The sequence below is a fragment of the Salmo salar genome, chromosome 13 (genome assembly GCF_965601325.2).
Source record: "Salmo salar chromosome 13, fSalSal1, whole genome shotgun sequence".
Taxonomy (NCBI): domain Eukaryota; kingdom Metazoa; phylum Chordata; class Actinopteri; order Salmoniformes; family Salmonidae; genus Salmo; species Salmo salar.
Window position 1 is genome coordinate 12,651,040 of NC_138303.1, and position 15,889 is coordinate 12,666,928.

Consider the following 15,889-nt stretch of genomic DNA (forward strand, 5'->3'; position numbering starts at 1 on the left):
ATAGACCAATAACAAAGAGTTCCAAACCTCTCTGCCAATAACTGCTAGTTATATCTATATTTTCTCTTCATTATTTCTCTTCATATGACAAGGATTAAAAAGGATTTGCCAGTAGACTTGATTCACGATGATGACTGCTAGCTAAGTGAAAGTACAATGTTGACATGATCAGTCCAATCAAAGCTACTGTACATATAACGTGATTTGACGTCATTTCTGTTGCCAATGACCTTGAGCCTTCTTGGAAGAGCACTTGTAATATAAATCCATGGTAGGAGCCAAAGGGCTGAAATTTTGGATGTCTACCATTACTAAAGGACTGAAGCTAGGCGATTGCGTAAGGTCCCCATGAATGACAGAATACTGAGCCAATCACGGCGCAATGCTCCTATTTTCTGCTGGCCCGCCCCACCACCACAGAAAGCACTGAGCTGGGTTGAAACACCTGCATTTTGGAGCTGCCTTACTCAAGAAAACAAACAAGAGACCAAGGTTGTATGCAGCTTTATTAAATTAATTATTTACATTATTTATTTTTTTACATTGTTTGCAAACTGATATGTGACACATATTAATGCCCAAATAACATGCAAGCCCCCCCAAAAAAACATTTGTTTTTTTTTTGCAAAAGATGTGGATCTCAAAACAGGTGGGGCAGACTGAATGATGGGTCGTCACTGAATACAGCGTATTACACATTGGGCTATAGCAACAACAAAAAAGCTTGATGGAAAATGCTCAGTAGGGTCTCTACTAACCAAATATGTTCAGGCTTTGAGGGGGACTCTCATACACATCCAGGAGCACTTCATACCCCTCTATTTAAATAGAGTTGAACATACCAGTATTTGTGTCAACTTTCAAAATAAATGCTGGTATATCTAGTTTTTCTAGATTGTTGCAATGCTGTGCAACAAGTTTCACTGCACTATAGTGCTTCAAAAATCGATTTCCCCAATGTTTAGCATGTCTTTGCAGGGGGACTCTTATTTTGAGAGAAAAAAAAATCCAGCATAATTTCCTGCTGCTAGCAGAACGGAGATGAGAAAACCTATTCAACTGTCAAGGCAATCAAAATCCTGTTTCCCATTCCGCAGCTTTCTTCATTAAATAACATATGGAATAACATAAAATGTAGCCTATTGCAAATAAAAACTATATTAATTTGATTCAACCTCTTTTCTGGACTGAATAAAATGACTGTCAAATTAGTTTATATTCTATCTCTTAGTTTATATCCTAGTCTGCAGATAGTGAGACCGTCAATAGACAGGTAAACTGCGACCACTAGCGGCTGATCAGGCTATAGCATTCTACATACAGATCATTCATGTAAATAAATATTATCCCGTGCCAGAAGCAAATACATCTGGATTTTGTATTTAGTTAATTAAGATCGCATGGCATCAAACATTTTCACAATCAGAATTTCCTCAGCCTATATTTCCCCATTTCAAAAATAATTTCCCATCTACATCAGGTGTAGAGATCTGGACAGCCTCAGGTGTTTGCTTGTGTGATATGTTAGTGTGGTAATTTAATCACAAAAATATTTACATCCCAAAACACCTAATCAAAATGTATAGATTGTGTCTGGTGTTATTCGCAGATTATTTGTAGTGAATCTAAAATGATCCACCATAGCCCATGGCCAACCCTAACCACAGCACATATAACACACCAATAATATAATCCTCCTAACATATTGTATAAGCAAGGCCATTTTTAAAAGCTTATCGCGGCTCAGTAGTCACAGAATAGTTCTCCATCGAGGACCACTTTGGAAAGAAGTGTTTTAATGATACTGGTAATACAGTCGTCATAAGTCAATTGCCCCGGAGTTTGCAGTGCAGGGCCCAACTGGGATGCTCACACACATTCCACATGATTGTCTTGAGATTTACCTTCCCATTCATCACATGATTCCTGATGATTAGTCAATGCCATGCCAGCTTCATATATAGACCACTGTAGAGCAGCACCGGCTGGCAGTTTGGTGTAACCCTCCTCTGTAATGTGTTCTATTCTCAGATAACCCCCAGGCTTATGTAGGGCCACACCATGGATGTGGGAGAAGAGCAAAGGCAAGTCTCTAGTTAGGGTGTAGCGTGACACAAACCCTAGCTCGGCAGGGATGTCCTTCTCCTCAGAGTACTCAAATATGGCAGCCATGTACTTGGAGATGTCTCTCCCCTTGGCTTTGGCACGGCCAAGCTCTTCTCCCATCAGGGATACTACAGCTGCAGCGGAGCTTCTGCTTTCCCCCGCATCTCTCTCCGTTGGCCGCCTCCGTAGTCCCCGGGAACAGACGACCAGAACAAAGTCACTCTCCTGGATCCTTCTGCAGTGCCATCCCATGGTCCCCTCCTCTGCCAAGCTTAGAGAATCCCACAGGTCCAGAAACACCTGGCGCAACAATGCAACAGACAACAAGAAATAATAATATAATAATTATAATAATACAAATAATATAAGATATTATAAATAACATTTACATTTGTCCATTTAAAATGCAATTTCAACCAATCATTTTTTATTTTCTACTTATTTAACACAGACCAGGGCAGGGGTGCATTCCATTCGGTTCAAAGATTGCTGTTTCATAACGGTTTGAACAGAATAACAGGTTCCCCCCCCCAAACAGTGTGTACCAGTCTTCAACAGCCTTTGAGGAACGTTTGCTCCTGTTTGGTGGGTGTGGCGAGGGGTGGCTTGATCAATATGGATGTGACCATTTGAAATCACGTCCAACATGGCATACACAATCACTCTCTGGGCCACTATAATCACAACATTCTTCAACTGGTCGTTCAGTACAGTACCGTTTGTGTTGAATCAAACGTTGCACACCATTCTGTCGTACTGATATTCTCCTTCCTGTGTTACCTGTGTTGCCATGTGCTGCTGCAGGAAGACTGCTAGTTGCATTACCGCTCGGACGTGGGCATGGCCGTCATCGCTGCTGTAGCAAATCAGTAGTCGAGGCGGAGTTAACCTGCTGGTCAGTGACACATGTTCCTCGTTCCCATTCTTGCCATGATGTTGCTCGATTATTTCTGAAAACCACAAAAAAATATGTATAGTATTACCATGTTCTTGTCAGAGGAAAACGTTTGTTTGACCTGCACACGCAAAGAAAGCATTGGTATCGTTAGTGAAATGTAAAAATGCCAACCTGGATTTATCTCCGTCTTCCTCCTAATCTGCCTGGGATTCTTCCAGATGACAGCCAGTAATAACACCACTATCATGGCTGCCAGGGCAACGCCAACAGGGAGCAGCAGGGTCGGGAATGGAGTGGCAGGTGGGTCTGAGGGGAGCAAGATAGACTATATACACTGAACCAAAATATAAACGCAACGTGCAACAATTTCAAAGATTTTACTGAGTTACAGTTCATAAGGAAATTAGTCAATGGAAAAAAATATTAAGCCCTAATCCATGGATTTTACATGACTGGGAATACAGATATGTGTCTGTTGGTCACAGATACCTTTAAAAAAAACGGTAGTGGCGTGGATCAGAAAACCAGTCAGTATCTGGTGTGACCAACATTTGCCTCATGCATCGCAACACATTTCCTTCGCGTAGAGTTGATCAGACTGTTGATTGTCGCCTGTGGAATGTTGCCCCACTCATTTCCAATGGCTGTGCAAAGTTGCTGCATATTGGCAGGAACTGGAACACTCTGTCGTACACATCGATCCAGAGCATCCCAAACATGCTCAAACGGTGACATGTCTGGTGAGTATGCAGGCCATGGAAGAACTGGGACATTTTCAGCTTCCAGGAATTGTGTACAGATCCTTGCGACATGGGGCCGTGCATTATCATGCTGAAACATGAGGCGATGGATGAATGTCACGACAATGGACCGCAGGATCTCGTTACGGTATCTCTGTGCATTCAAATTGCCATATATAAAATTCAATTGTGTTAGTTGCCCGTTACAGTTGAAACCGGGATTCATTCATGAAGAGTACACTTCTCCAGCCTGCCCTGAAGAGGACGACAAGCACGCAGATGACCTTCCCTGAGACGGTTTCTGACAGTTTGTGCAGAAATTCTTTGGTTGTGCAAACCTACAGTTTCATCAGCTGTCCAGGTAACTGGTCTCAGATGATCCCGCAGGTGAAGAAGCCAGATGTGGAGGTGCTGGGCTGGCGTGGTTACATGTGGTGTGCGGTTGTGAGGCTGGTTGGATGTACTGTCAAATTCTCTAAAACGACAATGGAGGTGGCTTATGGTAGAGAAATTAACATTCAATTCTCTGGCAACAGCTCTGGTGGATATTCCTGCAGTCAGCATGCCAATTGCACGGTCCCTCAAAACTTGAGTCATCTGTGGCATTGTGTTGTGTGACATAGCTGCACATTTTAGAGTGGCATTTTATTGTCCCCAGCACAAGGTGCACCTGTGTAATGATCATGCTCTTTAATCAGCTTCTTGATATGGCACACCTGTCAGGTGGATGGATTGTCATGGAAAATGAGAAAAGCTCACTAGCAGGGATGTAAACAAATTTGCGGCAAAAACAGAGAAATAAGCTTTTTTCTGCGTATGGAACATTTCTGAGATCTTTTATTTTACCTCATCAAACATGGGACCAACAGTTTACATACTATGATTATATTTTTGTTCAGTATAAATAGCTGGATATGCTCTATACTGTTATACACACTACACTGTTTCTCATTTTCAGAAAGGGAGTTATAACTTGTATAAATGTTGGTCTTGATTGGAACATACCGTGCTTAATCTGCATCACTTGAACATTGAATGTTTTTCTTACAGCGTCTACCTCATCAACTGCGATCTGTGATTTAAAAAATAAATAAAAAAAGATTTATGGAAATGTAGGCTGGAACTACAAGTTTTGTTTGTATAGAGTATACGTTGTGTAACATTTTCAATGACTCACCTCACATGTGTAGTTAAACCCTACCATCAGGCCTTGGAGATGATAACTGTAGTGAGTTCTGTTTTCTGTGGGATTCTAAAGAAAGTAACAATAAAAAAAGGTAGAAATCATTCTCCACGTAGACGTGTAAAATAGTCGATCAAAAGCTGTCACTCACAGGTTTAATGATGTATCTCTTCGGGCCACCTCCTCCCTGCCGCCCCTCTCCGTAGCATAATGAGAAGTATCGGTCGATTCCAAAACGTGGGGGAGCAAGGTTGAACGTCACAATAACGTCATGCTCTTCCTGCTGAACTTCTATATGTTTTGGGTACCAATCTATAACAGAAAACAAAAACATTTACAAACAAAATGAACCAATGCCGTACAGAGAACGGTTCATAAGATTGTAAACATTAAAACGCTGCAAAGTTTTATTTCTCACCTTTCTTGCAATGTTCAAGTCCGTTTTTCTCTGGGCATGCTGCAAAACAGCAAGGGAATTCACACATTATATACAATAGATTAGCTTTTTTAAAATGTATTTATTTATTTATTTTATTCATGGTTGATTCATTTATTTATTATGGTTGATTGTACATTTACAAAATAAAAAACATTTGTCATAGATGAAGCCAACAGTGTTAGTGAACAATGTTCTTGTGTTCCATTGATGTGGTACTGTATATTGAGAAGGAAGATTTACTGCGTGTGGAGAACATTGTGCTGTGATAGAATTGATCCCACAACTCAGGAACTGGCAGGGCCATCACAGTGACAGCATACTGGGCCCCCAGGGTTAGACGGGAGAAGGTGTCTGACTGGTACACCTACAACACCCAATAAACATCATTAGACGTTGTAGGAATCTTGACAAGACAAACCCTGCTTTACTGGTCTAATAATGTCTAACATTCTTACCCTAAAACAGTTTCACTTTTCAGTAGCTTTCCCTTTCACTACCTTTCAGTGAAAAATAGTATATACAAGTTCTGTATTGAGGTTGTACTGGGTTTTATCCACCTTTTCATAGATGTGTTTTGAAAAAAAGATTCTGACAAATTTTGGGGAATGGTGTCATGTTAGCAAAGTGTCCTACCGTTTGGGCATGTGAGGCAGAGAGAGAAATATTGATTTGAAAAAGAAAAAGCTGACAGGCCATATGAGATCCTCCCAAGGCCTGAAGGGAGACCTGGAACCCTCTGAGGAAGGCGATCCCTGGAACAAACACAGGGACAAGGCCAGTAAAGAGTGAGTGAGTTAACATACACAGGAATGCATGGTGATTCTATTCATTAACATGAATGCATGCATTGTACAAAATCATTTTTAGGGCAATACACGATGACAGTCACCATTATTACTTTAAATTCAGATTGGTACCATCTAGGCCTGCAACTTTTCATTCTATGAATTCATATTCCATTGAAGTGACATCACAAACAACCAAATTATAATGACCACTACATTGGACGATTGATGATTACAGGAAAATGTTTATCTTATGTTTGCCCTTACCAAACTGGCTGGGTTGCCAGGAGACAACGATAGTGTCATATTTAGTGTTCTCATCAGCTACGAACTCTACAGTCACATCGTGTGGAGCATGGACATAATGCTGGCACACGTCAGAGCTCTGTCCACCCAGAAAGACAAAACATGGCCACGGAACACAACCTGGGGAAATTGATGATAATAATAATAATAATAGGAATGATTAACACAGAACACAACCTGGGGAAATTGATGATGATAATAATAATAATAGCAATGATTAACATAGAACACACAGCTGTATTTTAAAGCGGTGTTTATTATACAGTGAGATAGAGATATATGCACACATACACACACAGTGCATTTAAAAAATTCAGACCACTTGACTAACTCTACCTACATGTACATATTACCTCCATTTTTACTTAACACTTATTTTTCTTAAAACTGCATTGTTGGTTAAAGGCTTGTAAGTAAGCATTTCACTGTAAGGTCAATAGTCATTTACAACATTAACAATGTCTACACTGTATTTCTGATCAATTTGATGTTATTTTAATGCTTTTCTTTAAAAAACAAGGACATTTCTAAGTGACCCCAAACTTTTGAACGGTAGCATAAGTATTCAGACCCTTTACTCTGTACTTTGTTGAAGCACCTTTGGCAGAGATTACAGCCTCGAGTCTTCTTGAGTATGACGCCACAAGCTTGGCACACCTGTATTTGGGGAGTTTCTCACATTCTTCTCTGCAGATCCTCTCAAACTCTGTCAGGTTGGATGGGGAGCATCAATGCACAGCTATTTTTTTTCAGAGATGTGTATCATTCAGAGACCTGTCCCGAAGCCACTCCTGCATTGTCTTGGCTGTGTGCTTAGGGTCGTTATTCTGGCATTCAGGCCAAAGAGTTCAATCTTGGTTTCATCAGACCAAAGAATCTTGTTTCTCATTGTCTGAGAGTCCATAGGTGCCTTTTGGCTAACTCCAAGCGGGCTGTCATGTGCCTTTTATTGAGGAGTGGCTTCCGTCTGGCCACTCTACCATAAAGGCCTGATTGGTGGAGTGCTGCAGATATGGTTGTCCTTCTGGAAGGTTCTCCCATCTCCACAGAAATACTCTGGAGCTCTGTCAGAGTGACCATCGAGTTCTTGGTCACCTCCCTGACCAAGGCCCTTCTCCCCCGATTGCTCAGTTTGGCTGGGCGGCTAGCTCTAGGAAGAGTCTTGGTGGTTCAAAGAATAAGAAGGCCACTGTGTTCTTGGAGACCTTCAATGCTGCAGAAATGTTTTAGTACCCTTCCCCAGATCTGTGCCTCGACACAATCCTGTCTCGGAGCTCTACGAACATGCACTGTCAACTGTGGGACCTTATATAGATAGGTGTGTGCCTTTCCAAATCATGTCCAATCAATCGGGGGCGGCAGCGTAGCCTAGTGGTTAGAGCGTTGGACTAGTAACTGAAAGGTTGCAAGATCGAATCCGTGAGCTCACAAGGTACAAATCGTCATTCTGCCACTGAACGAGGCATTTAACCCACTGTCCCTAGGCCGTCATTGAAAATAAGAATTTGTTCTTAACTGACTTGCCTAGTAAAATAAAAATTTGAATTTACCACAGGTGGACTCCAATCAAGTTGTAGAAACATCAAGGATGATCAATGGAAACAGGATGCACCTGAGCTCAATTAAATCTCATAGCAAAGGGTCTGAATACTTATGTAAATAGGTATTTCTGTTTTTAATACATTTGCAAACATTTCTAAAAACCTCTTTTCGCTTTGTCATTATGGGGTATTGTGACGAAAAACATTTATTAAATCAATTTTAAAATAAGACTAATGTAACAAAATGTGGAAAAAGAGAAGGGGTCTAAATACCTTCTGAATGTACTGTATACACTGAGTATACAAAACATTAATAACACCTGCTCTTTCCATGACAGACTGATCAGGTGAATCCAACTGAAAGCTATGATCTCTTATTGATGTCACCTGTTAAATACACTTCAAATCAGTGCAGATGAAGGGGAGAAGACAGGTTACAAAACTATTTTTAAACCTTGAAACAATTTAGACATGGATTGTATGTGTGCCACTCAGAGGATGAATGGGAAAGACACAAAAATATGAGTGCCTTTCAAAGGGGTATGGTAGTAGGTGCCAGGCACAATGGTTTGTGTCAAGAACTGTAATGCTGCTGAGTTTTACATGCTCAACCGTTTCCTGTGTGTATCAAGAATTGTCCACCACCCAAAGGACATCCAGCCAACTTGACACTACTGTGGGGGCATGATATTTATGCCTCTAACTTTCTCACTCATCATTATTATTCACAATTCATTCATGTTTATCTGTAATCATGGTAGCATCTACATTAACGATTACAGCTGTGAGTCTTTTTGGGTAAGTCTCTAAGAGCTTTGCACACCTGGATTGTACAATATTTGTCAAGGCTTTTTAAAACTTATTCAAGCTCTGTCAAGTTGTTGATAATTGCTAGACAGCCATTTTCAAGTCTTGCCATAGATTTTCAAGCCGATTTAAGTCAAAACTGTAACTAGGCCACTTAGGAACATTCTATGTCGTCTTGGCATTAGATTAGATTTGGCATTGTGTTTTAGGTTATTGTCCTGCTGAAAGGTGAATTTGTCTCTCAGTCAATGGACTGTTGGAAAGCAGACTGAATCAGATTTTCCTCTAGGATTTTGTCTATGCTTATAGCTGTATTCCGGGTTCTTTTTATCCTCTAAAACTCCCTAGTCCTTGCTGATGGCCAGTGTAACATAACATGATGCAGCCACCACCCTGCTTGAAAATATCAGGAGAGGTATTCATTGATGTTTTGTGTTGTATTTGCGGCAAACATAACACTTTGTATTCAGGGCAAAAAGTTAATTTCTTAGCCAAATGTTTTGCATTATTACTTAAGTGTCTTGTTGCAAACAGGATGCATGTTTTGGCATATTTTTATTCTGAACAGGCTTCCTTATTTTCACTCTGTCATTTAGGTTAGTATTGAAGAGTAACGACAATGTTGTTGATCCATCCTAAGTTCTCATATCACAAGCATTAAACTATGTAACGTGTTTAAAATCACCATTAACTTAATCCCTGAGCAGTTTCCTTCCTCTCTGGCAACTGAGTTAGGAAGGACGCTTGTATCTTTGTAGTGACTGGATGTATTGTTACACCATCCAAAGCCTAATTAATAATTTCTCCATGCTAAAAGAGATATTAAGCGTCTGCTTTTTTAAAAATGTTTACCCATCTACCAATCAGTGCCCTTCTTTGAGAGGCATTGGAAAACCTCCCCGGTCTTTGTGGTTGAATCTGTGCTTGATATTCACTACTCGATTGCGGGACCTTACAGATAAATGTGTGTGTGGGGTACAAAGATGGTGTAGTCATTCGAAATTAATGTTAACCACTATTAATGAACACGGAATGAGTCCATGCAACATATTATTATGCGATTTGAACACATTTTTACTCTTGAACTTATTTAGGCTTGCCACAACAAAAGGTTTGAATATTTGACTCAAGACATTTCAGCTGAAATGTTATTAATTTCTCAAAATGTTCCACTTTGACATTATGGGGTATTGTGTATAGATCAGTGACACAACATCTCAATTGAATCCCTTTTAAATTCAGGCTGTAACAACAACAAAATGTGGGAAAAAAGTAAAAGACGTGTGAATAATTTCTGTAGGATGAGAACCGGTTTAGTCAGACCAGTCTGAAACACACTTACTTCCAAATGCTTCGACAGAGCGAATGCCTAGGGTTCTTCCAACATCTTCTCTGCTGATTCTGCAGTATTCACATCCTGGACCCCCCTAAGATGGTGCGTGAGAGGACAGGGTATGCATAAAGGACTTGTATGTGACACAGTGAACAGGTAAACACAGTGGTGGAGGAGCCCAATGTTCTCATTCTTTCCTTCAGGCTGTGTACTCAGGAGTCATTGCTAGTCTAAGAGAGAACAACACACCGCTGGAGAAAATGAGAGAAAACAGAAACAGCCAGAGAGCCCAGGCTCTCACTTGTCAGGTAGGTAGTATACTAGGTAGGTTAAAGGCCTCCATCTTGCCTACTACCTTTGCATGGATGACTGTAAATCACTTTGGATAAAAGCATCTGCTTGTTAACGGCATATATCACTTCCTAAGTCAGACGGGAGAAATGTGCATACTGTACTAGGGCAAAACTTCCCACGGTCAATCACTGTACTACTTTAAATCTACTCTTCAGTGACTATTTACTGGGATTAATAATTTTGTACTTCTGTAATCCACTTAAAGATGCTGTCCTTAATTTAGCCCATTTTGTTTTTTTATCCTGCATGTCACAGGCCTTCGCTGGTCAGTTACCTTGGTACTATTTTAGATTTTTTCTTTACCAGAAAATGTATATTATGCATGTAGTAAACATGACATATCAGGATTGTCAAGAACTCTTTTCAACACGATTTGTAAAGTAAGTGTATAGCGGCAGAAAACAAAGCATTTTACCTTTCAGTATTCCTCATCTGAGGTGCAGGAAACTTTGCAGCTGCCAGATTATTTCCTTAAAATCAAATCAACTTTGTTGGTACAAGTCGCAGTCTACTGGTTAGAGCGTTGGGCCAGTAACTGAAAGGTGACAAGCTAAAAATCTGTCGTTCTGCCCCGAAAACGTGGATGTCGATTATGACAGCCCCCCTCACCTCTCCGATTCAGAGAGGGTTAAATGCGGAAGACACATTTCAGTTGAATACATTCATTTGTACAACTGACTAGGTATCCCCCTTTCCTAATAACCCAGTCTGATTCCTACCCTTCAGTGTTCAACAATAGCAGTGAAAATTAACCAAACATTTTGTGAACGATAAAGAAAGTCAGGTAGTGACAGAGGCTTAATTACTGTGTGTGTGGAGGCTCACCTGCAGGACACATTCCAGACTGCAGTCCTGTGGTGAGATGGCTGTTAGGTCCTCCTGGGCCCAGGGGTACTGACTCAGAGTCAGGACCTGGAGCAAGATGAGCATGGCTCTCCGCATGCTGCTAAAGCATACATAGCAGTGCCCTAAAGCAAAGCACTTGGACTCAAACATCTCCCAATCGAACTGTATACCCGTTTTCTGTGACACAATAGGTGTTGTCTGATCCTTGTATGTACAGCATGAAGAACACTATGACGCTCAGACACATCAGGGTGAGCACGTGAGAGAGAGTGAAAGAGACATGGGTGTGGTATCTTGAAGCTAAAGGGGAAAGAAAACACAGGTAGCTCCACCTGCAAGTTAACTGTTTTGTTTTAAAATTATCTCCAAGAGCCAATCAAACCATATTCTCATTCAAGACACTTAAAAACAACAGACAAGGACAAATTAAAATATATATTTTTTAATAATATAAATAAATCAAGTTGATATAATCTAATTTATATCAACACAGTGGACAGCATCCAAGTGAAGGTTTATTTGTATTTTTTTAAAATAAATAGGATCACATATTTTCATAGGACTTCAAATGGGAATATTTCTTCAACAGAACTGTTATGTTATTGGTAAAGAGATCACTATGGTTTCATGATTTAGGCAACAACACTTTGGGGAATTTAAATTAAAAGGTAGAGGAGTAACAATGAAGAGTAACCTAATGTTTTAAAGTTAATGCAATGTATTCATCTGAAAGGAGAATGCATCTGACAATACATAGCCCATCTATAATGTAGCCCAAACAACTACCTCTTCCCCTACTGTATTTATTTTGCTCCTTTGCACCCCACTATTTCTACTTTGCACTTTCTTCTACTACAAATCTACCATTCCAGTGTTTTACTTGCTATATTGTATTTACTTTGCCACCATGGCCTTTTTTGCCTTTACCTCCCTTATCTCACCTCATTTGCTCACATTGTATATAGACGTATTTTTCTACTGTATTATTGACTGTATGTTTGTTTTACTCCATGTGTAACTCTGTGTTGTTGTATGTGTCAAACTGCTTTGCCAGGTCACAATTGTAAATGAGAACTTGTTCTCAACTTGCCTACCTGGTTAAATAAAGGTTGGAAAAAAATAAAAAAATAAAAAACATTAATAGTAAAACACGAAAATAAAATCTGGCTCCAGAATGATCCTGAAGGCAATATTTTCAGCAGATGTAAAAAAAACAAGAAATTACTGCACGTTTTACAATCAACCTCCCAACTTTATATCAATTTTTTTACCTAATAACACAATTTTCACTACAATTATTAAATAGGCCTATTTTCGAGTTGCCTCAGCCATTTCTGACATGTTTTATGAACTAACTGAAAGTGAACAGGCCCATGCATGCAGCACTTTAAAAACGGACACCCATTCGTCGTCATGTGGAGCATGCCTATGAAGCAATCCTGTTGTTGCGGTTTGAAGACGGCTATAGCCACGAGGCATGATAATAATAAAAAAAAAAATCGAGCAATTGATGCAACATTCTTTTGATTATTAATTTGGGCGTGTGAGAAAATGAGAGACAAAAGAGAAACAGCCAGAGAGCCGTAAATAAAAACCTACTATACCAATCACATACAGTGCTGTGAAAAAGTATTTGCCCTCTTCCTGATTTCTTATTTTTTTTGCACATTTGTCACACTTAAGTGTTTCAGATCATCAAACACATTTTTATATTACACAAAGATAACCCAAGTAAACACAAAATGCAGTTAAGTTATCATTTTAATTATTAAGGGAAAAAGCTATCCGAACCTTCATGGCCCTATGTGACAAAGTAATTGCCCCCCCCCCCCCCCCTTGTTAAATCATGAATTTACTGTGGTTAATCACATTTTTTGGAAAGCCGAGTTCAATTTTACTAGCCACACCCAGGCCTGATTACTGCCAGACCTGTTGAATCAAGAAATAACTTAAATAGAACCTGTCTGACAAAGTGAAGTAGGCCAAAAGATCTCAAAAAGCAAGACATCATGCCACCATCCAAAGAAATTCAGGTACAGATGAGAAACAAAGTTTTTAAAAAAATCAGGAAGGGGCAAATACTTTTTCACAGCACTGTAGCGTGATAAAAGTAAGAAAGCAATCATAATATTCCTACATAGATATTGCCAGTGTTTTAAGGTTAGAGACATACTACACACGGTGTATTTATCCCATTTGTTCTCCGGGTCGTAGGGCTCCCAGTGACTAGCAGGGAAGATGTGCTTGTTCTTCTCATACCAGCTCCTCAGCACCACTTTACCTGTGTCAGACTACGACATACCAAGGAGGCTCACCAGTGTTATAGCTGCACTGACAAATACATTTGATTCAAAGAAAGTAACAAAAACGCACTTGAATAGTATATTAATTGTGATTAAACAAATACAGATAACATGACCTTGTCTTTTTCAACGGTGGCGTCGTTCACCAGCCGAATGGCTTTGTGGACATCGAAGCTGAAGAGTGGACCTATGGTAGAATAAAGTTACATATTTATTTTTACACAAATGTACATATTTCAATATACCGCACATTTGTTTGATGTTTTTGCCTCAAGCTTTCATCACAATGAAGTCATAGAAACAGTGATGCTAAAAGAAAAACACCGAGCGATAATTAACTGCGACGTACAGGAAAATAGAGAGATAATTGTTCAATTTAAGATCAAGAAGAGCTGTAATTAACTATCAAGGAATAACCAGTCCAGCAGCACACATGTGGGGATGATCAAATCCTCTTTGAGGTACAGTTGAAATTGGAAGTTTACATACACCTAGGTTGAAGTTATTAAAGCTCGTTTTTCAACCACTTCACACATTTTTTGTTAACAAACTATAGTTTTGGCAAGTCAGTTTGGACATCTACTTTGTGCATGACACAAGTCATTTTTCCAACAATTGTTTACAGACAGATTATTTCACTGTATCACAATTCCAGTGGGTCAGAAGTTTACATACACTAAGTTGACTATGCCTTTAAACAGCTTGGAAATTTCCAGAAATTGATGTCATGGCTTTAGAAGCTTCTGATAGGCTAATTGACATCATTTGAGTCAATTGGAGGTGTACCTGTGGATGTATTTCAAGGCCTACCTTCAAACTCAGTGCCTCTTTGCTTGACATCATGGGAAAATCAAAAGAAAACAGCCAAGACCTCAGAAAAAAAATTGTAGACCTCCACAAGTCTGGGTCATCCTTGGGAGCAATTTCCAAACGCCTGAAGGTACCACGTTCATCTGTACAGACAATAATACGCAAGTATAAACATCATGGGACCACGGAGCCGTCATACCGCTCAGGAAGGAGACGCGTTCTGTCTCCTAGAGATGAACGTACTTTGATGCGAAAAGTGCAAATTAATCCCAGAACAGCAGCAAAGGACCCTGTGAAGATGCTGGAGGAAACGGGTACAAAAGTATCTATATCCACAGTAAAACAAGTCTTATATCGACATAACCTGAAAGACCGCTCAGCAAGCGCACTGCTCCAAAACCGCCATAAAAAAAAGACAGACTACGGTTTGCAACTTCACATGGGGACAAAGATCATACTTTTTGGAGAAATGTCCTCTGGTCTGATGAAACAAAAATAGAACTGTGGCCATAACGACCATCGTTATGTTTGGAGGAAAAAGGGGGACGCTTGCAAGCCGAAGAACACCATCCCAACCGTGAAGCATGGGGGTGGCAGCATCATGTTGTGGGGGTGCTCAAGACATCAGTCAGAAAGTTAAAGCTTGGTCGCAAATGGGTCTTCCAAATGGACAATGACCCCAAGCATACTTCCAAAGTTGTGGAAAAATGGCTTAAGGACAACAAAGTCAAGGTACTGGAGTGGCCATCACAAAGCCCTGACCTTAATCCCATAGAACATTTGTGGGCAGAACAGAAAAAGTGTGTGCGAGCAAGGAGGCCTACAAACCTGACTCGGTTACACCAGCTCTGTCAGGAGGAATGGGACAAAATTCACCCAACTTATTGTGGGAAGCTTGTGGAAAGCTACACAAAATGTTTGAACCAAATTAAACAATTTAAAGGCAATGCTACTAAATACTAATTGAGGACATGTAAACTTCTGACCCACTGGGAATGTGATGAAAGAAATAAAAGCTGAAAGAAATAATTCTCTACTATTATTCTGACATTTTACATTCTTAAAACAAAGTGGTGATCCTAACTGACCTAAGACAGGGAATTTTTACTAGGATTAAATGTCAGGAATTGTGAAAAACTGAGTTTTAATGTATTTGGCTAAGGTGAGCCAGATATTTCACAGGATGTGTAAATGTGAAGCATCCGGTTTGCCAGATATGGTGGTGTGCGTAAGCCCAGTGGCCGGAAGTGGGAAGAGATTAATTTTGTCCGACATTCTGCTAAGTTTCTCATCAATGAAACATTTGATGTCCATATTTTTTTTGTTTTGTTTCCAAAACTATAATCTGTAACAAACAGTTGACTGTGTTTTGTTGATTACCCTTAGTCAAATTTTCTAAACAGTAATGAATTTGTTTAGAAAGAGTGCCAGGACGAAT

The 15,889-nt window shown here is 39.9% G+C and overlaps 1 protein-coding gene across 1 annotated transcript; it reads right to left on the reverse strand.

Annotated features, from left to right (window-relative positions):
- Positions 1 to 488: 488 nt before the first annotated feature.
- si:ch211-207e14.4 (interleukin-17 receptor D) lies at positions 489 to 11,730 on the reverse strand. Its single transcript, XM_014134418.3, has 12 exons — positions 11,318 to 11,730; positions 10,148 to 10,232; positions 6,419 to 6,577; positions 6,000 to 6,118; positions 5,607 to 5,730; positions 5,346 to 5,384; positions 5,079 to 5,239; positions 4,922 to 4,996; positions 4,750 to 4,816; positions 3,176 to 3,310; positions 2,887 to 3,056; positions 489 to 2,406 (listed from the first exon to the last, which is right to left on the reverse strand). The coding sequence occupies exons 1-12, from the start codon at positions 11,486 to 11,488 to the stop codon at positions 1,870 to 1,872; spliced, it is 1,842 nt and encodes a 613-aa protein (XP_013989893.2). The 5' UTR covers positions 11,489 to 11,730; the 3' UTR covers positions 489 to 1,869.
- Between the last annotated feature and the right edge of the window lie 4,159 nt (positions 11,731 to 15,889).